This window comes from Seriola dumerili, unplaced genomic scaffold (genome assembly GCF_002260705.1).
Source record: "Seriola dumerili isolate Sdu_G_001 unplaced genomic scaffold, Sdu_1.0 BDQW01000449.1, whole genome shotgun sequence".
Taxonomy (NCBI): domain Eukaryota; kingdom Metazoa; phylum Chordata; class Actinopteri; order Carangiformes; family Carangidae; genus Seriola; species Seriola dumerili.
The window spans coordinates 5382245-5401728 of NW_019174704.1; the positions used below are offsets into that span (position 1 = coordinate 5382245).

Consider the following 19484-nt stretch of genomic DNA (forward strand, 5'->3'; position numbering starts at 1 on the left):
AATGACCACTGGTCAAGATCATGTGACCTGTTCAACAGACATAGGCATATAGGCCTATTAACATTGTTTTATCACCTTGATACTCCATGGCATTTCCTAATTCTGTGAGACTTTCTTATACATGACACATGATTTTGAAGTGAATACATTTTATCTGTAGTCAGCTGAAAGTTAAGCATGACATCTCTTTGGAGTGTCAGAGACCCCAACTGTAAAACATAGTAAAATACAATGTGAAAACAATACGATACAAAAGAATCACCACTTCAATACTTTTATACATATTGGTTAGTTATTATTGTTTACACACACACACACACATATATATACATAATATGCAGGCTATGTATGTCGATGTCGATGATAATAATGATAATAATGATAATAATGATAATAATGATAATAATAATAATAATAATAATAATAATAATAATAATAATAATAATAATAATAATAATAGTAATAATAATAATAATAATAAAGGACCTATCACATAAACCCCTATTATTTGTGTATTTTTTAAATTAATCAATATTAATTTAATTTAATTTAGAATCGAGTTTTTCCATCACCCATGGTGTCCCATTAGACCAGCGAAGAAGAGGGGGCAGTAGCGGTTTTTCCTGCCGTTATTGACGACAGAGAAGAAGAAGAAGACGAGCGGAGCCGGAAGGACAGAGCTTGACAGAAGGACGGAGCCGTGCCGTGCTGGGAGCTAGTTCAGAAAAGATGCTGACCAACATCTCTAATGTGCTGAGAGCTTGCGCTCAGAGGAATGTAAGTACACAAAGTTTAAACTATGGACTGTCAAAGCCAAAAACTGCATTACTGTCTCTCTCTCTAAAACCTCCAGTGTTCACCCAAAACAAAACAGTCATCGCTGTTCTGACCTTGTGAGGCCGAATGATAGCTCGTTTGGCTAACACAGCGAAAACTGCACAAAAATCTTTATGACAGCTTTGGTCAGTAACGGCCTCAGTACCTTTACATTTCCCTTAATTTTACGTAGTTTAAATCTTTGCTTCGCATTATGGAGTCAGGGGAGAAAACGGACAGCAGTAGTAACGTATGTGAACACCAGGCAGAGCTCATTCTGTGAAGTGGTGGAAAAATAGCACAACCTTTAAAAAAAAAAAAAGGCTTATTTTTATGGCTGTTTATGCTACTGGTTGCCCAATCTGGTTAGTCTTGATTTATTTTTGAATTAAATTGAACTACTAGGATTTATCACAATGCTGAATGAGAGCTGGAGATGTGGCCTGATGTGTGTCAATTGTGCTGCACAAGAAAAAAACTTTGTTTAATTTACAGTGCTATTATTTCACATACTTCGTATTGTTGTTTTTTTGAGCCAAGGTAATGTGCTGTTAGATAACAGTGAAATACAGTAAGTGGCCGAACATGGACTGGAGTTGCATATGCATAGTTATATTTTATTATTTATTTCTTTTTACCAACATATTTGCATTTGATCTGTCAGAAGCAGTGTTTACTTATGCTCTGCTAGTTACCCAAACACATCTTAGGTCTGGGTATCAAACCTTAATACCCTTGTTGTATCATCCAAATGAGTACTGAGAATCAAAAACCAAGTACCAAGTACCAAGTACCAAGTAACAAGTACCAAAAGCTGCCATCAAATATCAGTGTGTTTGCATCTATGTCAGACTTATAATTTTGTATATGTATATATCTTATTGTCTGACCAAATAGTTCCTGATTTGTATTTTTTTTGTATTTTTTTTTAAAGTGGATACTGAAACTAACTAACTTAAATTCCAAACCTTAGCAGATATGAAAGCTTTTTTAATCATAATTTTTCAAATCATCTTCTCTCCCATGTCAGGGGGCTGCAGTGGTCATGTCAGCACGTACATATGCTGACTTCACTACCCAGGCTACCTTTGAAGTAAAGGTAAGCTTCAACCACTAAATTGTATTTGGTACTCAACTGGTTAATGCACATGGCAGTTTGTGTTGTGAGCCCTTGGGTTTTTTTCCCTTCTCTCTAGAAATGTGATGTCCACAAGCTGGATGAGGCCCCGGCCACTCAGGTGGTTATGACTCGTGATGAGGGCCTGCAGTACTACCGCACCATGCAGACAATGAGGCGTATGGAGCTGAAGGCAGATCAGCTGTATAAGCAGAAGATCATCAGAGGATTTTGCCACTTGTATGATGGCCAGGTTGAGTGAACTATAATTTTCTCTAATCAATACATTGAAAAAATATGAAGAGTTTCATCCCAACGTTAGAGTAATTATTTATGTTTGCCACCATGAGATGTGAACAGTCCAGCAATATTATTAAATGGTTGTGTTGAAAAACAGATGCACACAGATGAACAGTATTAAAAAAAGAACATGCAGCAATGGAAATGATTTTGAATTTTATTACATCTCACATATATCCACATATGTATGTCCACGGACCACATGACAAACTGTTTGTTTTCTCCTCGTAGGAAGCTTGTGCAGTTGGTATTGAAGCATCAATTAATTTGACAGACCACCTGATCACTGCGTACCGCGCCCACGGCTACACCTACACCAGAGGAGGGACTGTGAAGGAGATCATGGCTGAGCTCACAGGTGAGTCTGCAATGCTGAGACGTAATCTGAGACACTTTCAGCTACCAGACATTTTTGAGCTCCAATCATGTTTGAGTTTAACATATGAATTGTTCTCCTGTTTTCATTTCACCTCAGCTTTCTTGCCCCCATGTGTTTTTGTTTTTAATATACAGGCAGAAGAGGAGGTATTGCAAAGGGCAAAGGAGGCTCTATGCACATGTACTGTAAACATTTCTACGGAGGAAATGGAATTGTTGGAGCTCAGGTAAATCACCAAAGTCTACTAGCAGGGTGTTTGACTGCTCCTTTATTTTGTGTTTCTTGTCCCTTGTTGTCACTGACCTGACGCTTCAGCTACATTGTTGAGCTGTTTTAGAAAGGAGTGATAATTAGATTGAAAACCACTGACTCACACGGGACTTTAGTGTAAACATAAATCTACACGTGCTACCAGTATGTTGTCAGTTTGATGTAGCTTTGATAAGTAATTGTGAACACATAAACAACTAGAAGGACACTCGGAGGGCACAGACCTCCGCCAAGGCCAGTGTCAAACAAAATACACCAGACCTCATAATAAATTATCTGGATCTGACCCCAAATTGAATGGGTTCTTCCCTGGTACATGCCACATCCCTCCACCGAGTTTGGTGCAAATCAGTTCTGTACTTTTTAATCTTAATCCTACTGACAAATAAACAGACGGGGGTGAAAACATAACCTCTTTGATGGAGGTAATAAGTGTGTCTTGTTTGATAGTGTTTACTGATATTGTGTAAATATAGTGTAACTAAAGTAATGTGGCATGACTGGTCCCATGGGTGCTTCAGTTTTGCCAGAAGAACAAAATACTCAGCTTCCAGAAAGTCTTGATGTGTTTTCCAATGCCATAAATTGCCACGTAGCTCGAGGCACCACCCAGACTAATGACATTACATAATGTCAAACAAATTTAAAAAGGGAGTTCCACGAACTGAGGCATGAGAGGACGGAGAAACAATTATTTTGAGAGTTAGCAAACTTGGCTGGACCAACCTTAACAAGGCTTCCACAAAATAAATTGATTAATATTAAATTTACAAAAAGAGAATCAGGAGCCAAACTTCTTTTCCTTGCTTAGCATCAACCTGTAATAAGAAATCACTTAGAGGAGCTAGCTCAACGTTCAGTTCACACAGATTAAAATGAACTAGTTGACTTTCATAGCTCATAATTTTGAAATAGTTCACATTCATATCCTCCGTTTTTTTTTCTCTCTCTTTTTTTAGTAATGAGCTGCTCTGAGCTATTTTTTTCAGACCCTCCTCCTACCCATCCATCCCCAGCCTTAAATCATTGCCACTTCACTAACAGAATGCATTGCTTTATACTACTAAAGAGTCACAGACAGAGATTACTTATAAAAGTTAAGAAAAACTAATGTGAGCATATATTTTAAGTATATATACTGTGAGTCTGACTTAGGTGAAGGGAGTTTGTGACTGTTGGCTCATGGTCTTACCCTTTCTTAATGATTTCACTCGCAGATATTTATACATACAGTATATATACTGGTGCAGCTGAAGCCATTTCATATTGAACATTTGAAGGACTTTTATACTTTTTTTAAAAATTTTACTTTTTTTCTATGCAAATTATGTCTCCTGGGTCTGAAAAAAACAAGTCTGAACGTCAGCCACATACCGACCAGCATGAATCCTTTGGTGCCACTGTAAAACAGTTTTTCTTCTTTTGATGTTCTTTGGCAGTTAGAAAACAGCTTTTTGGTGCATTACTGCCACCTTCTGGTGCGTGCTCACGTTCATTAGTTGCAAACGGAAATGTTCAGTTCACCTATGACCAAAACATGAGCGTGTTCAATGAACAGTGCTCATTTAACACATTCATGCACAACACTGGTAATGAATGTCAGGTACAGGCAAGTCCATAAAAGATGACATTGACTGTACAAAAAGTGTGATTTTATTTACACCAAAGATATCCAGTCAGGTTATTCTGTATGATGCTGCTGTCACGTGAAAACCCTGTAACTTGTTTTTATGTATTTCATGTTTTAATGTCTATAGAAGGATTAAAACCTTTCTACTGATGAACTCGCTGAAAACTGTGTTGGATGTAACATTGTTTAAACAAATACTTTATATTTTAAGGTGATTATAATGTAACCCCAGACATATCTTGATTCTCCTCAGGTTCCCCTAGGTGCTGGCGTGGCACTGGCCTGCAAATTTCAGGGCAACAACGAGCTCTGTGTCTGTCTCTATGGTGACGGTGCTGCCAACCAGGTATGGCACAGAAATCTCAGCGGTTTTAGTCTAGCTTTGTTTGATTACTTTTGGGATCAATAGCAGCTTTATTCAAAAGTTGGGGATAGTCTTTCTCCAAAGTTCAAGGTTTAATCCTACTTTTGTACTTCAGTGACATGCATTCATTATCTTCCAACCTGCTTATCTTGTTCACGGTTTCAGGGAGTTAAACCCCATACATTACCACATTAACTGTGGATTTGAACCTGGCCACTTTACTAATCCTTCATTAACAATTGCATGTTTTAAAAAGTGCGAAACATGTCTTGTGGAAGCGCTGTGTGTGCTTGTAAACATGAAGACATTGTGCTAACTATGTATTTAACTAATAAATACATTGAACGTTACAAATTCAGAACAATAGCAGATCACTATGTAGTGCTGGTTAAGTTTAGTTTGTTTCTCTACTTTTGAATCAGAGCTGCTACTGATCTTATAGACGACCTGTAACTGAGCTAACCCCGGCTGCTCGTTACACACCTTCAAATTCAAAGCAGGGACATGAAGTTTGTTTTAAGGAGGGAAAATGGTACAAGTCTCCAGAAAACTAAACCAAGATAGAATAAGACACTTTCTAAATATGTTTATATAATCAGACTTTAAGATAAAACCTACTTTGTGATTTACATCTAATGTGAAATATGAACTCTTTATTCCACATTTAAAAAAAACATCCTTTGTTTACTTCACAGGGTCAGATCTTTGAAACGTACAACATGGCAGCACTTTGGAAGTTGCCCGTCATCTTCATCTGTGAGAACAACAGGTATGGCATGGGCACATCCGTGGAGAGAGCTGCAGCCAGCACAGACTACTTCAAGAGAGGAGACTTCATTCCTGGTCTGAGGGTACTGTCCTTACTCATGTCTCTGAACCTTTTTCTCCACTGATCAAACTGACCACACAGAATAGTTCATGTTAATCATGTATTATGGCACAGCTAAGTTTTAATGTATTATTAATTAAAATAAGATATTCATGGTGATAACATCATAACATTATGTTGGAAAGAAGTGTTTGCCAAATGGATGTACTGTAATATAATGGATATACTTAGGTACATAGTATGTTCCATGTACAGTCACTTCAGAAAATATTCAGACTTGCACACTTTCATTGTCCTGTAGATTTCATTTTAAATGGATACAATTGACAGTTTTCCTATCAATCTAAAACATTTTTGCAAATTTATTAAAATTCAAAAACTGAAATCTCTCATTTACAAAAGTATTCAATTTCTTATTTTTAATAAAGTTGCAAAAATGTTTTGCAAATGTTTTCACTCTGTCATTATAGGTTATTGATTCTAGACTGGGCAAGAATGGCAATTTTATCCTTTTTAAAATTAAATCTACAACACAATAAAGTGCAAAAAATGAAGGTGTCTGAATACTCTCTGAAGCCACTGTACAATACAGTGCCCTGTATATGCAATAGTAAACCTGTTACTACCCCAAGTAGACGTGTGATGCGAAACTTAAATAACAATAAGAAAAATGTGAGTAGTGTTGTCCTTTTCCTGTCGATATGATCAGTTTAGTATAAACGACTGCAATGTGTTTCCAGAAAGGGGAACATAGTAATTCAATTAAATTTGGGATATTGTTTTTTTTGTTCAGGTGGATGGGATGGATATCCTGTGTGTCCGGGAAGCAACCAGGTTTGCGGCTGATCACTGCCGGTCTGGAAAGGCGAGTGAAAAATATTGAATCATATTAAGTTGGAAATGTGATTTTCATGTTCTCAGCTAAATTATTTTTGAACTTACTTCCCACCAGGGTCCCATTCTCATGGAGCTTCAGACATACCGCTATCATGGACACAGTATGAGCGATCCTGGTGTCAGGTAAATGATCACAGCTCCTGACCTTTTTGTAAACTTTAATTTTTTTTACAATTTAAATTTTTGCTGTAACTGACTGCCATTAATCTTTCTTGATTATCTTTAAAGCACTTTTTGTCTGGATGTGTAGTGCTGTACTGGACTTTAGAAAATGAACAATATTAATCTGACCTACAAATGTTATCCTCACTGTGCTGCTGCCCCTTGCTTCTGCCAATGTCCCACAGTAGTCTTCATGTATTCTCCTTCCCGCTGTAGTGGCCTTGCAATGCCCTGACCACAGCCTGGGGACAGACTGAACACAGACACTAATACTGGTATTGGCTAAAGCAGACTAGCTCAAATTGATACTGGAGGAATTTCTCAAAGTTGTGATGAGAAATATAAACACACCATAAATCACAGCTTTATGTTACCGAAGTTACTTCAGTGTTGTCTATTGATAAACAGAAAAAGTCAGATTTCTTCTGCAGTGTTAGGGGGGATTATTACGGTTTTAGCACAATCAAATCAATTATCTTAATATTAATGGTCTTTAAAAGTGATGTAATGCTGACAATCAAGATTTTCAAATACTTAGATTGCAACACTTGAATTTGGTGTCAGCTCTAAAAAAAAAAAAAAAATACTGTATTAGTGCATCCCTACAACATCCCTGCACCAATCTCTCCCCTCTCAGCTACCGCACACGTGAGGAGATCCAGGAGGTCCGCAGTAAGAGTGACCCCATCTCCCTGCTGAAGGATCGCATGCTCAGCAACAACATGGCCAGCGTGGAGGAACTAAAGGTAGGGAACACTTGTAGTTTCTGAAATGAAAAAAAAAAAAAGTTGGTCAAACCTTGTTGAGGAATCCAGATAAAAACATTAGCAACAATACATAAGTGTAAAACATACATGTAATCCATCTAGAAAACAGTGGCAACACAATATATCGAAATAAATTCTTTTTATAAAAATATAAAATTCTGTTTTATAGTCAGTTTTTGAAACAGGAGCTACACAAATAATATTATTTCTTAACTGTTTGTTGATAGAATTACTTGCTGATAAAATGCCATAGTAACATTTATGACCACAACATATAGTCACAAATGTTAAGATAATTGGTAGCCATTTAAAATGGTTCATGAGGGTTGGATCACTAGTTAGGGAATATATCAAGTTTGTGACAGTTTTGCATTTCTGCTGCAGTCTTCCTTTGAGATGCAAACCTGCAATGCATTGTTTAAACACAAGAGAGTGCTGGTCTCACTCGATTTAGCTTGTCCCATCTCCCCTCAGCTGAACTCACCACTGCACAAATACTGTAGAGGTCAAGTTGGCCTGAGGCAAACACAGAGGACAGGATTGTACAGTTTTTTTTTTTTTTTACAGTTTTGTTTTAGTTCTTAGTTAAATAAGAAAATGTAAGATGTTACTTTTGTAACACACATTTGTCTGCTATATACTTTGTGTACAGTATGTATATTGTTTGCTACAGGTGCCTCAGTGATCAAGATCTAGTAAAAATATCCCCTAACATTTATTTTCTAATTTTAATGTACTAAAATATATCATTTTATTTATTCGTTGGTTCTAATTTAACAGTACATTTGTTCAACCAAATTTCTTTTGTTGTGCATATGCCCTGTATTACTGTAATTCTCTGCCTTGCCTGTGTTGTGTCTATAGGAGATCGATGTAGAGGTGAGGAAGGAAATTGAAGATGCTGCTCAGTTTGCCACCACAGATCCTGAACCCCCTCTGGAAGAACTGTGCAACCACATCTTTTCCAACAATCCACCGCTGGAGGTGCGCGGCACGAACCCATGGGCCAAGCTGAAGTCTGTTAGCTAAAGTTTTTTTCATCCCTTCTTGATAATATTAAATATATTGACCGCCCCTACCACTCACATATACGCACACATCATTTAATGTTCCATAAACCAGTGCCTCAGACCCAGAGCTTAAAGCATCAGCAAGTAATTACATTTCAAAGCTGTTTCTCTTAACAGCAGGGGCCATATTCACAAAGATGTTCTGAGAATCAAACTAACAAAGATTGACAAGGGCACTAAATGGTTAACACCTTCAGTCCATCTTTGACGTTGGTGGATTAGTTAAAGTCTTCATCTCGTGTATGAAGTGCATGCATCAAAAGTTATAAATGGATTTTAGAGGAAGAAAATATTTAAGCTATGTTTAAAGCATAGTCGGGGTCTCCTAAGAATAAGCACTTAAACAATTTTTTACCTCAGAAGGTTTTGTAAATCTGTTCCCAAGTGAAAACATTTAGCAGATTCTAAATGTGCTTGTTTGATGCTTATCTCAGGTCATTTTTGAGGTGTAATTAAACAAATGTTCATCCGTCACTGCTCATCTCAAGAAGAGACTGCCTGTAAAAATGGCTTTGTACTCTTTATACTAAAGTGTACATGATAAATAATTCAATTTGAGTTCATAAGTTCTTGTCTGTTTATTTTTTATTTAACCCCTTGTTACAAAGACACCATAAAAGGCAGCAGGGTAAAGACCGTCACTATCAATGCTCTTGATATGTCTCCAAATGTTTTTCTTTCTTTATACTGTAAGTAAGAGAGGGTTAAGAATACCAAGGGAAAAGTTCAGAATATTTCAGTTTATCTTGCCAAACCAAACACGTGCCTGGCAGATCTCATGTTGTTTAGAAGTTGAACGTGTCATCTCATGTTGTCACACTCCAAGCTGAGCAGGTGATTCTATGCATCTAGAAGTCAGATGTGTGAAGACGGATGTTCACAGAGTGTGTTTACATTCATATGGTTCTGTTGCAGATACTCAGGTGACTTTTTGAGTTTCATGACGCAAAACAGTAACGGCTCATTTACTTATATTCAGAGAAGCTCTTATTAAATTTCTGATGTACATATGGAGGAAGATGTATTATCATCAATACGTACACTCAAAGTGACCACAATCTAAACCAATGGTGAATGTAAACATTGTGACTTCTAGTCTGAGTGCATTCATCAGCCAAGCTTCACTATTCCAATTTTCCAAGTCTAGGAGAGATGTTGGGTTAAGTATTGTTGGTTCAGCTACTCGTGTATCTGTAGCGTTATGTACCACTCACTCAGAAGGTGTTGTGTGGTATTTTAACACATCAGCAGTGGCATATTATTGGCTCAAATGTGCAGGGATACATGGACATTTTGAATTTTAGTCTGTTTTTTGTAAGTTTTTGAACACATGATGACAAAAGTGACACCTCAGGCAGCAAAATACAAACAACCTGCATATCAGCCTGTGCTGCGAGCAGCAAGCTACCATGTTAGTTTTTACTTATTATTATTCATAAACTTTGTAACAATCTTTGTGGCCCTTTAAAGGGTACCAGAGTGTAAGTTAAATATTAAAACAGACTAAAACTTCAAATGTCAATACCTCTCTTAATACAACTGAAAATGCCTACAGTGTGAGTATTTGTTGTAAACTGTTACATTGAGGGAGGCAGATGGGCCACGGAAATACTCCACGGAAACATTGGTTTTATGTGTAAGCCGCTGTAATAAAAAGACTGTAAGGTACTGTATCTGCGTACTTGTCTTTGTTTATACAAAGCTGTTGGGTAAATTCACAAAGTACTTCGATGAATAGTTGTCAGTGCTCATTACTGTTCAGGAAACTAATTGGTTTATAGATGTGGATGTGGTTAACAACTTTGTTCCTTCTCATTTTCTTGGTGGCACTCTTGCCCTTCTTTTGGATCTCTGTACATCTGCTTTTCCTGTTTTATTTTCCATGGCTGCTGATCCCAGTAAAGGTTCTTCTGGCCAGTGTTGTTTTGCAAGTTTGTTTGAGTCTGATGTGATTCAATATGTGAGGTGGATCAGATTTAAGTGCACATCTCTGATCAGACCAACATTATTGTTCTTAATACAAATTAGAATTACAGCAACATGGTCAGGATTTTTGACTGCCATAGGGAAGAAAGTAGGCAACCAAGGAAATTCATTCAAAGAGCCGTGCTGCTGCTATAGTAGCAGCAACCCTGCAGAAATACAGGTGAACTGGCACATTTCATCCTGGAGCACTCATAGTGACTTACAAGACTTAAATGTTTTTGACAGCAAAGTAACTGATCTTGACTGATGACCATTTGTGAACAATGTGTTGTGCAACCAACCTGGTAACTCCATTTGGTGGATGACTTTCCACAGTAGAGATGATGTCTTTATGTTTGTATTTCAGGCCCTGCAGTTTTGAAAAGACCACAGAGCAGTGGCCTAGGGCTGCTGGCTATTAAATGCTGTCATACAGCAGTTCAAAGTTGAATACATTTCGATTTCTCATAGGCATATACTACTATATTCTTAACATTACCCTGAGGCGAATAATATATAGCTCAATAGCACTACAAACAAATGATCATAAAGTTGAATCAGCACCTCTCTAAAACAATTACTGTGACTGAAAAAGAGGGGATGACGTTTACTTTATCTTCAAGAAGTGAAGATATTCACATATATAATTATGGTAAAATTACAACAACAAAAAAAAAAGTGAACATTTGCATGAGCAAAGAGAAATACTGTCTTAAAAGAAATAATTATGCAGAGTTATGGCGGGAGCAGACATGGCAGGGGATTGCCTTTATGTATCTACCTATTTATTTTATTTATCATGATACTTGTTCACTGGTGGGAGCCGGAGCTTGTTTAATGGACAGAATGTGGAGCAGTAAAATGAAGTGGGCATCAGGAGCTAATTAACTCCAGAAGATGGCAGTAATGCAGAAATATAAGGACGCCAGCTGCTGCAAAACTTGACTGAAGAAGAAGAAGAAGAAGAGAGGAAGAAGGCTCCTCAAATCCTGACCAAAGGCTGAAACGCATTGCCAGTCGGTGGCTACGTGCTCTCGGAGGGAAGACACAATGGAGTTTCTTTGCCACGCTTCACTAAAGCAGCAGCAGCAGCAGCTTTTCTGTGCGCTATGCACCGCTCTCCTCCTCCTCACCACCACCACCACAGTCACATCTGCAGACGAAGGCGCCAGTGCGAGAAACTCCCAGTGTCACAACTACGCGGGAGGACACGTCTATCCTGGAGAGGCTTTCCGCGTTCCTGTGTCTGACCATTCCCTGCACCTCAGCAAAGCCAAGAGTGAGTTCCCCTCCTCATTTCACCCAGAGGTGGCCGATTAGCGTTTGCATCTTCAAAGTGCGCAGTGGTTATCCTTTGCCTCTTCTTGTTGACAGCTGCTGCAGCCTCATGCTGCCCCTGCTGCCAGGACAATAGAAACAAACTGACTGGATCTGTCTGCAGCTGCTCTTAAACTCTTTACTGGTCGTGTCCCATATAGTTGAATTCATATGTGACACCTTAGGCCTGTACTTTAAATCAGATGGTTTTTTATAGGACACGTCATTCTGTGAAATTCATGGGATTGTGCCCCCCCCCCGCCCCTCCTGCACACACGACGGTGCATGGCACAGCACCAACACTGGTTCATACAGACACCAGGGGGTCGGACAAAATAAGAGAAACACTTAGAAACTATCAGAAGCATACATCAAACTCACCCGGGCATGTATGAGGCCATGTAATATGCAGTGTTGTAAGCAAATGTAAGTGTTTGAGTCAGTCATTATACTCCTGGCCTCTGTTCCTCTTCACTTACACAGTTTTTCTCTGTTTGTCATGTGTCGTCATGAGGTTTGAGACTTTACCCCGTGTCTGAGCACCTAAGTCTGCAGTGTTTTTGAGCCTGCAGCCACGGGGCCCTGAGCTTGCTCCACTGTGTTGCTCATTGTAACTGAGACACTGCAGAAATATTTAATGCTTACAATGTGAGAAGAAGTTACTATGATACATTATGTCAGATGTAGGAACTAGGAACAGGGGTCACACAAATTAAAATATTTAGTAGTATTTATTTATCACAGCTACAGTTGCACTAGAGCTGCAACTAAAAATGATTTTCATTATCATTTATTCTGCCAAATATTTTTACAATTACTTGATTATTCGTTTTGTTTATAAAACATTGTAAAATAGTGAAAAAGAAATGTTATAATTTCCCGCAGCCCAAGGTGACCAACAAACCCATAAGCTATTCAATTTAATTCAATTTACTATCATGTGACAAGTAAGAAAAGCATCAAATCTTCACATTTCAGAAGATGGAAACAGCAAGTGTTTGGTTTTTAAAAAAAACAAAAAAAACACTAAAACATTTTTCAATTTTAAAAATACAGAATACATAGAGCTGAAACGATTAGTCGATTGAAATAATCAATCAATCATGTTTAAGTAAAAATTCCAAACATTCTTCAGTTACAGCTTCTGAAAAGTGTATTTATTGCTAATCTTTATTTTATGTTATTACAAATTAAATGTCTTTGGGTTTTTGTACTGTTGGTCCGACAAAACAAGCAAGTTAAGAAAAGAAGGCCATTTTTCACTGTGTGGTGCTCTGACATTTTATAGACAAAATGCTTAATTGATTAATCAAAAAAGCTATTGATGTATTAAACATCAACCAAAATAATCATCAGTTGCTGCCCGCGATATATACGTAACAGAATTATGACCTCAAAACTTATATTTGAGTAAAATCAATGCTGTGTTCTTTTACCTGGATATTTGTGCTGAAATACATGTGACATTTAATCATTTGCAGTATAGCAAAACGCATGTCATGTATGTTTTCAATTTACAGTTACAGTAAAAAAAAATAATAATAATCTGGTTTTATCAGTCAAATATATACTTTTCTTCCTACGTCAGTTTCAAAGCCTTCGCCACACTGGGAAGGAACAGCTGTGATCAACGGTGAATTCAAGGAGCTGAAGCTGTCGGACTACAAAGGCAAATACCTCGTCTTCTTCTTCTATCCCCTGGACTTGTGAGTAACATCTGATGCACACGTCACAAAAATCACTTCATTTATGTTGGATTGCTGCACGGGGTGCAGACTGTGTTTCTATGTTAATGCATTTGCTGTTTCTTCTGCAGCACATTTGTCTGCCCTACTGAGATCATCGCATTCAGCGATCGTGTTCATGAGTTCCGCGCCATCAATACAGAGGTGGTCGCCTGCTCAGTGGACTCCCAGTTCACCCACCTGGCCTGGTAAGATACAGTAGCTGTCACCTTTATACCTACAGGCTGTCAGGCTTTCATGGCGGAAAACAAAACCTAATAATAACAGACACTGACTGAAGTGGAATAATGATCCAAGTACATTGGAATTTCAGTAGATGAATTTTACTGGCTTTGGGTGGTGTTATATTTTATTTCTGAAGGGAAGGGATGTTTTCTTTTCTTTTCTTTTTTTCTTTTTTTTTGTGTCTTGTTTTTGGTTTGATTATTTTGTGTTCCAGAGCTCTACTCTAAGTGTTCCTTTTTAATAGGATCAATACGCCCAGGAAGCAGGGTGGACTTGGAGAAATGAAAATCCCTCTGTTGTCTGACCTCACTCATCAGATTTCAAAAGACTATGGAGTCTACCTGGAGGACCAAGGACACACACTGAGGTACAGGTTCACATTTACATTCATGGCTATTATCAATGTTAACACTTATGCCACTCTGAGGTGCACAATGCACAATAAGTTATAGGAGAAACTATAGTTTGGGTGGGATCAATGTGTCTTGTGAATGAATTTGTTTCATGACTTTTTACAGTAAGTCAGAAGTCAGCATTTTAAAAAACCATGTATAAGTCCATAGTGAACAACTAACATTAAATCATGCTTGAATCTCACTTGTGTGTGTCTCTCTCAGGGGTCTCTTCATCATCGACGGCAAAGGCATCCTGAGGCAGATCACCATGAACGATCTCCCAGTAGGAAGATCTGTGGATGAGACTCTGCGGCTGGTCCAGGCCTTCCAGTACACTGACAAGCACGGAGAAGGTACAAGAAGCTCATTAAAACAAATTCACTTATGAAATGTTTTATTTTTTGCATAGTTCATTTCTATTTAAACATCTGAAATGAATTGACTTTTATTGTTTGTTTTTTTTTTTCTTTTTTATGGCTATAATCTAGTAATGCAGCAGCACCTGAAAACTAATAGCCAGTTTTCAGTGGATTCTGTTGTTTAAGTGCTGACTGGAATTATGTCATTTTTCACAGTGTGTCCAGCGGGATGGAAACCAGGCAGCGACACGGTGAGTATCACTGGAGCTGAGATTGATTTGGATACATTTGGTTACAATATTGTCCTACATTGGATAGAAGATCTCATATAGGGTACCATGTATTTGCAAATCAGTCTGTCTCTGTCCAGCTAGTGCAATGACAAATTCTGTGTCTGTCTAAGAGACAAACTGTCTCAGTCTGTTAAAACAAAAGCCTTCAGATACAGACATTTCAGATAGAAGTTAAGACCAATGGACTGTGAGCGTTGCCTAACTATGTAGAGGAAAGGTCTCAAAACAAGCTGCAGACGGAAGCTACCTCTGGTGTTTTGCAAAAAAACATTTATGGTCAATTTGACCCAAACTGGTGAGCAGGGACATTCACTGAGGATTTTTCATTGTGAAGTGGGAAACTAAGCAATAACTGTGAAACACACAATAACAGACTAGTTTTTCTTCAGGGATCTAAATTAATCACAACCTGTTTTATGGTGTATTTTAGTATATTTCTATTGTCTAGTGTATTGTTAATGTGATTCTTATTATCATAAGAAATACTTACCGTGCACTAATTTAATTTATTCTTTCCCACAGATCATTCCCGACCCTTCAGGCAAGCTGAAGTATTTTGATAAACTGAACTGATCTGCCTTTTTGTTTTCCCAGTCTTTGAAATCCACCACTTACTGAAAGTACAAATAAAATGTGTTTTCATAAAATGCTGGTCTGGCTAGTATTTTAGATCCACTTGATAGTTTTAGCTCAGTCCATACCTTTATTATTTCTGTAGCGCTGAAGGTTTCAACGCCTGCATCACACAGGGAATGAACAGCTGTGAACTGATGTGAATTCACCCAGTGGCTGCCAGATGCTTACTAGCAACAGCTGATTACAAAGTAGGAAAGAAATATAAGTATCATCAGAAGTGCCACAATATTAGCTGTACTGGTCACAGTGTTTGTTTTGAATTTGCTAGAATGTAAATGTAAGGTTAACACAGTAATGCATGCCTTGCCTTGGAAACTAGCCCCAGGCTCTGCATGTCATGCACGGTCAGGCATGACTTTTCCTTGAGCATCTACTCAAAGGATTAAATAAGCTTACGCTGGAGGTAGTCTGAGAACAAACTGCAAATTCTGAGTAAATGGTGTCTATTTAACTGTAGCATCACTCCGTTGGAGTCGGAGTTGGTTAACAACACATCGCTGCTTGGTCCGAAATAATGAAAGGTAGAGAAAAATGAAGGTGCAGTAATAACCGCTGGGAAATGTGTCAAACAACATGCTGATGCTGAGGTTTTACAGGTGGAAACATTGGGTGAAAGTGTAGCTGAGAAATACCTGAGAGATTCTGTGGAGACAACAGTACTGTGTGGTATTTTCTGCAACTCAAATAGTTGTTAAAGTTAAATGAAAGTGCTGGACTGTGTATGAATTCTGCATGTTCAGTACAGGTGCACTGCTTTTAGACCAGTCTGCAAACAAGGAATGGCATGACTGATTTTATAGCAGTTATGTACGAATGAACCAGTTTTTTTAGAAAAGAATATAATATATATTCACTGTCTAGATCAGCCCATGCAACAGGCCCTTGCGACTGCAACTGAAATGCAGGCAAGCTCGTCTTGTTTGTGAGGGAGGTTTGTACAAGTGGAAGAAATTCTTGTTGAGCAAGTCAACCAAATGCAATTACATAAAGCCTGTTTAAAGAACACAATGAAAACTAGGCCCTAACTCTATTCTGTGTGACTAAAAGATACACTGACATCTGAGCACACACACAACAGTCAAGGGTCAGTATGTTTATGACAGTCAACAGATGACAGAATATCACATACAAGATTATTTGGAGCATTGAGACAAAGTCTGAAAAGATTTGACTAAAAGATCCATCACAAAAAAAGATAATATCACAGCCTTGACTGTAAGATACTGCATCTATCACCTTCTCCGATTCATTTTCCTTTTTATTGGAGGTACTTACCATGAACAATATATCATTTAAGCTATATCATTTAAATGGGGCCATCAGCAGACCAATAAAGATTTTGTGTGTGTGTGTTTGCAGAGCAGTAACATATATGACCCCGCTGCAGAGCAGTTGGTTTAGATGTAAACGTTGAATTTCATTTTCACGTGTGGGTTATTCTTTACCCAGATCTACAGACATTAAGTGCAGCGGTCAGGTTTTTTTTCCAGGTCTGGTTAATGTTTACCTTTTAAACAACATTCAAATGAAGTACAGTCTTTGACACAAAGATGAGTCAACAGAAAAGAAAAAGAAACAGGATGTAAGGTGCTGTTTGTCCATATATGGATTAATGGATGGGTTTGCCTCCTCTAGGAATACATAAAAGAGAAGCAGCTGAAGCTGCTGTATCATTCTGTGCAACGCAGCCCATGCCATTCTGTATATGCTGGTTTTCTATTCATTGTCGGGGGGTGAACTCCTGAGGAGCGGATGAAGAAACAAATTTTGCTTTTATTCACATTCAGAGGACTAGTAAGCAAAGGGAAAAAGGGTAAAAGGAGAAAATGGCCAATTTTATATTACGGACAGCTGAACCCAGGGATGTGTCTGACATCCTGCGACTCATAAAGGTAAGTCAAATGTTAAAGTTTAATCTTTTTTTTAACAAACAATAAGACATTTTGACCATTTGACAGCAAATCTATTTTTTCTATTGTGCTATTTATAATTGCAGTTCCATTTAAAAGCATTCATTGGTTTTCTTGTTTCTTTTTGCTATTTAGGAACTTGCTAAATTTGAAGAGATGGAGGAGAAGGTCAGGCTGACAGAGAAAGGTGGTTCAGTTTAATCTACATTATGTTTAACTATAAGCATACATTTTATACATGTATTTTCTTGGAATTTGAAAACAAAAATATTTTCAGTCTTCATGCATTCTTAAAAAGTAACGTCCCACTTACAGATCTACTTGAAGACGGCTTTGGGGATCATCCATTCTACCACTGCTTGGTCGCGGAAGTCCCAAAGGAGCAGAGTTCAGATGGTAAAAATATGTCTCTAACACAAAGCGCCTCACAATTTGACAGTCACATCTTTCTTCCCTTTCTTTCAAGTTCAACTCCTGGTGTTTTGCCCCTAGGGTACACTGTGATTGCTTTTGCCATGTACTACTTCACATATGACCCATGGATTGGAAAGCTCCTGTACTTGGAAGACTTCTATGTCATGCAGGAGTTTCGAGGTAGGGTTGTTGACATGTGGCGTTATATGATGGTGGTAAAAGTTAATAAGTTACAGCAAAAAGGTTTTGCAACATTGAGGGGCATTTCATATAAACTAAGTTCACTCTGTACATTTGATCTTGCACCCACCAGGTCTCGGCATTGGTTCACAAATCCTGAAGGTTTTGAGCGAGGTACACTTATAGCTTCTTTGTTGACAGATTCAACTTAATTTCAACTGTATTCAATTCTACATTTGTCCTCCTGCTTTTTGTTTTATTTATTTTTTCCTTCCCATAGACGGCCGTGAAGACTCGGTGTAGCAGCATGCACTTCATCGTAGCAGAAAACAACACAAAGTCAATTGAGTTCTACAAGCGAAGAGGAGCAGCTGACCTCTCCTCCGAGGAGGGCTGGCGTCTTTTTGAGATTGAAAAAGAGGAGCTGCTGAAAATGACTGCCAAATAAAGTTTACTGTTAATTGACTTGTACTGACTGTTGGTGATGGCAAGAATCCTGCTATGAGTGATTTGGCACAGTCTGAAATACATTTACCAATCACCTGTTACCTTCGATAATAAACTGCTTTTGCTCATCTCAGTTAATCTAAAATTTAAACCTCTGCTGATTAGTGAATGAACATTGAACTTTGGTAATGCTCTACTATACTGCTGGCAGATATTGCTTCATTTGAATTTTTCACAGTACTGTAAATGTAAAATTCTCAAAAGATTTGAGAAAAGTTACAAAATAAATAAATAAACACATGTGTATTAGTAATTCCTAACTTATTTATCATTACGCAACCCCTCCATTTCATCTTGTGACTCTCAGGTTGCAGACCACAGGGAGAATTATTTGCAGAGGGTGTTTTTTTGTTTTGCAGTTTTATTGCCATTACATCAAATGCATTTTGAAACAACTCTTGAATTAAAGATTGAATCTTGGGTTGTAGTAATACAAATACCATGTCGCAAGACAATGTAAATCCTCATGTGCCACTATCTTAGAATCAGTGGTGGAAGTTTTCAGATTTTTTAATTAAGTAGCAAGACCAAAATGTAAAAATGCTCTATTACAATTCATTTATTGAAAATATTGTTTAAGTTAATGTAAATAGGTTGTGTCACCAAATTTACGTAGCAGCATGGTCCCTGTCAGTGTTGTATTATAATACTGGATTATAATTATTGATGCATTGCCATGGAAGTAACATTTAAACAGAAGCTAATTTGAACATTTTTACATACTATTAGTTTAATTTAAAACATAAGCTATATTGTGAGTTATAATCACTTTGTATACATATATGAATTTGTCAGATGAACGTGATTATGTAAAAGTACATTAAGCTCCTCTGAAATATGGCATGGAAAATTAAGTACATCAAATTTGTGCTTGAGTAAAAGTATTTTGCTTTAAATTGTGAATGTAGATTTTTTTTTTTACTTCCTACTTCTGCAA

The 19484-nt window shown here is 37.7% G+C and overlaps 3 protein-coding genes across 3 annotated transcripts; all 3 read left to right on the top strand.

Annotated features, from left to right (window-relative positions):
- The first annotated feature begins 658 nt into the window (after positions 1 to 658).
- Positions 659 to 10272, top strand: LOC111234406 (pyruvate dehydrogenase E1 component subunit alpha, mitochondrial-like). Its single transcript, XM_022762484.1, has 11 exons — positions 659 to 777; positions 1847 to 1915; positions 2013 to 2186; positions 2465 to 2591; positions 2747 to 2838; positions 4766 to 4858; positions 5572 to 5727; positions 6499 to 6570; positions 6658 to 6725; positions 7402 to 7510; positions 8396 to 10272. Exons 1-11 carry the CDS (start codon positions 730 to 732, stop codon positions 8558 to 8560), a joined length of 1173 nt encoding a protein of 390 aa, XP_022618205.1. The 5' UTR covers positions 659 to 729; the 3' UTR covers positions 8561 to 10272.
- A 1240-nt stretch (positions 10273 to 11512) lies between these two features.
- LOC111234312 (peroxiredoxin-4-like) lies at positions 11513 to 15547 on the top strand. Its single transcript, XM_022762319.1, has 7 exons — positions 11513 to 11845; positions 13472 to 13589; positions 13700 to 13816; positions 14098 to 14220; positions 14471 to 14601; positions 14824 to 14858; positions 15423 to 15547. Exons 1-7 carry the CDS (start codon positions 11617 to 11619, stop codon positions 15471 to 15473), a joined length of 804 nt encoding a protein of 267 aa, XP_022618040.1. The 5' UTR covers positions 11513 to 11616; the 3' UTR covers positions 15474 to 15547.
- A 1672-nt stretch (positions 15548 to 17219) lies between these two features.
- LOC111234361 (diamine acetyltransferase 1-like) lies at positions 17220 to 18620 on the top strand. Its single transcript, XM_022762404.1, has 6 exons — positions 17220 to 17428; positions 17582 to 17633; positions 17762 to 17842; positions 17939 to 18040; positions 18174 to 18214; positions 18321 to 18620. The coding sequence occupies exons 1-6, from the start codon at positions 17363 to 17365 to the stop codon at positions 18486 to 18488; spliced, it is 510 nt and encodes a 169-aa protein (XP_022618125.1). The 5' UTR covers positions 17220 to 17362; the 3' UTR covers positions 18489 to 18620.
- The last annotated feature ends 864 nt before the right edge of the window (positions 18621 to 19484 follow it).

Coding starts and splice junctions, on each gene's coding strand:
- LOC111234406 (XM_022762484.1), top strand. CDS start 730: ATGCTGACCAACATCTCTAATGTGCTGAGAGCTTGCGCTCAGAGGAAT. Junction 5,728..6,498: donor ACTTCATTCCTGGTCTGAGG/GTACTGTCCTTA, acceptor TTTTTTGTTCAG/GTGGATGGGATGGATATCCT. Junction 6,726..7,401: donor ATGAGCGATCCTGGTGTCAG/GTAAATGATCAC, acceptor CTCCCCTCTCAG/CTACCGCACACGTGAGGAGA.
- LOC111234361 (XM_022762404.1), top strand. CDS start 17,363: ATGGCCAATTTTATATTACGGACAGCTGAACCCAGGGATGTGTCTGAC. Junction 17,634..17,761: donor GGTCAGGCTGACAGAGAAAG/GTGGTTCAGTTT, acceptor TCCCACTTACAG/ATCTACTTGAAGACGGCTTT. Junction 18,215..18,320: donor TCCTGAAGGTTTTGAGCGAG/GTACACTTATAG, acceptor TCCTTCCCATAG/ACGGCCGTGAAGACTCGGTG.
- LOC111234312 (XM_022762319.1), top strand. CDS start 11,617: ATGGAGTTTCTTTGCCACGCTTCACTAAAGCAGCAGCAGCAGCAGCTT. Junction 14,602..14,823: donor CACTGACAAGCACGGAGAAG/GTACAAGAAGCT, acceptor CATTTTTCACAG/TGTGTCCAGCGGGATGGAAA. Junction 14,859..15,422: donor GGAAACCAGGCAGCGACACG/GTGAGTATCACT, acceptor TCTTTCCCACAG/ATCATTCCCGACCCTTCAGG.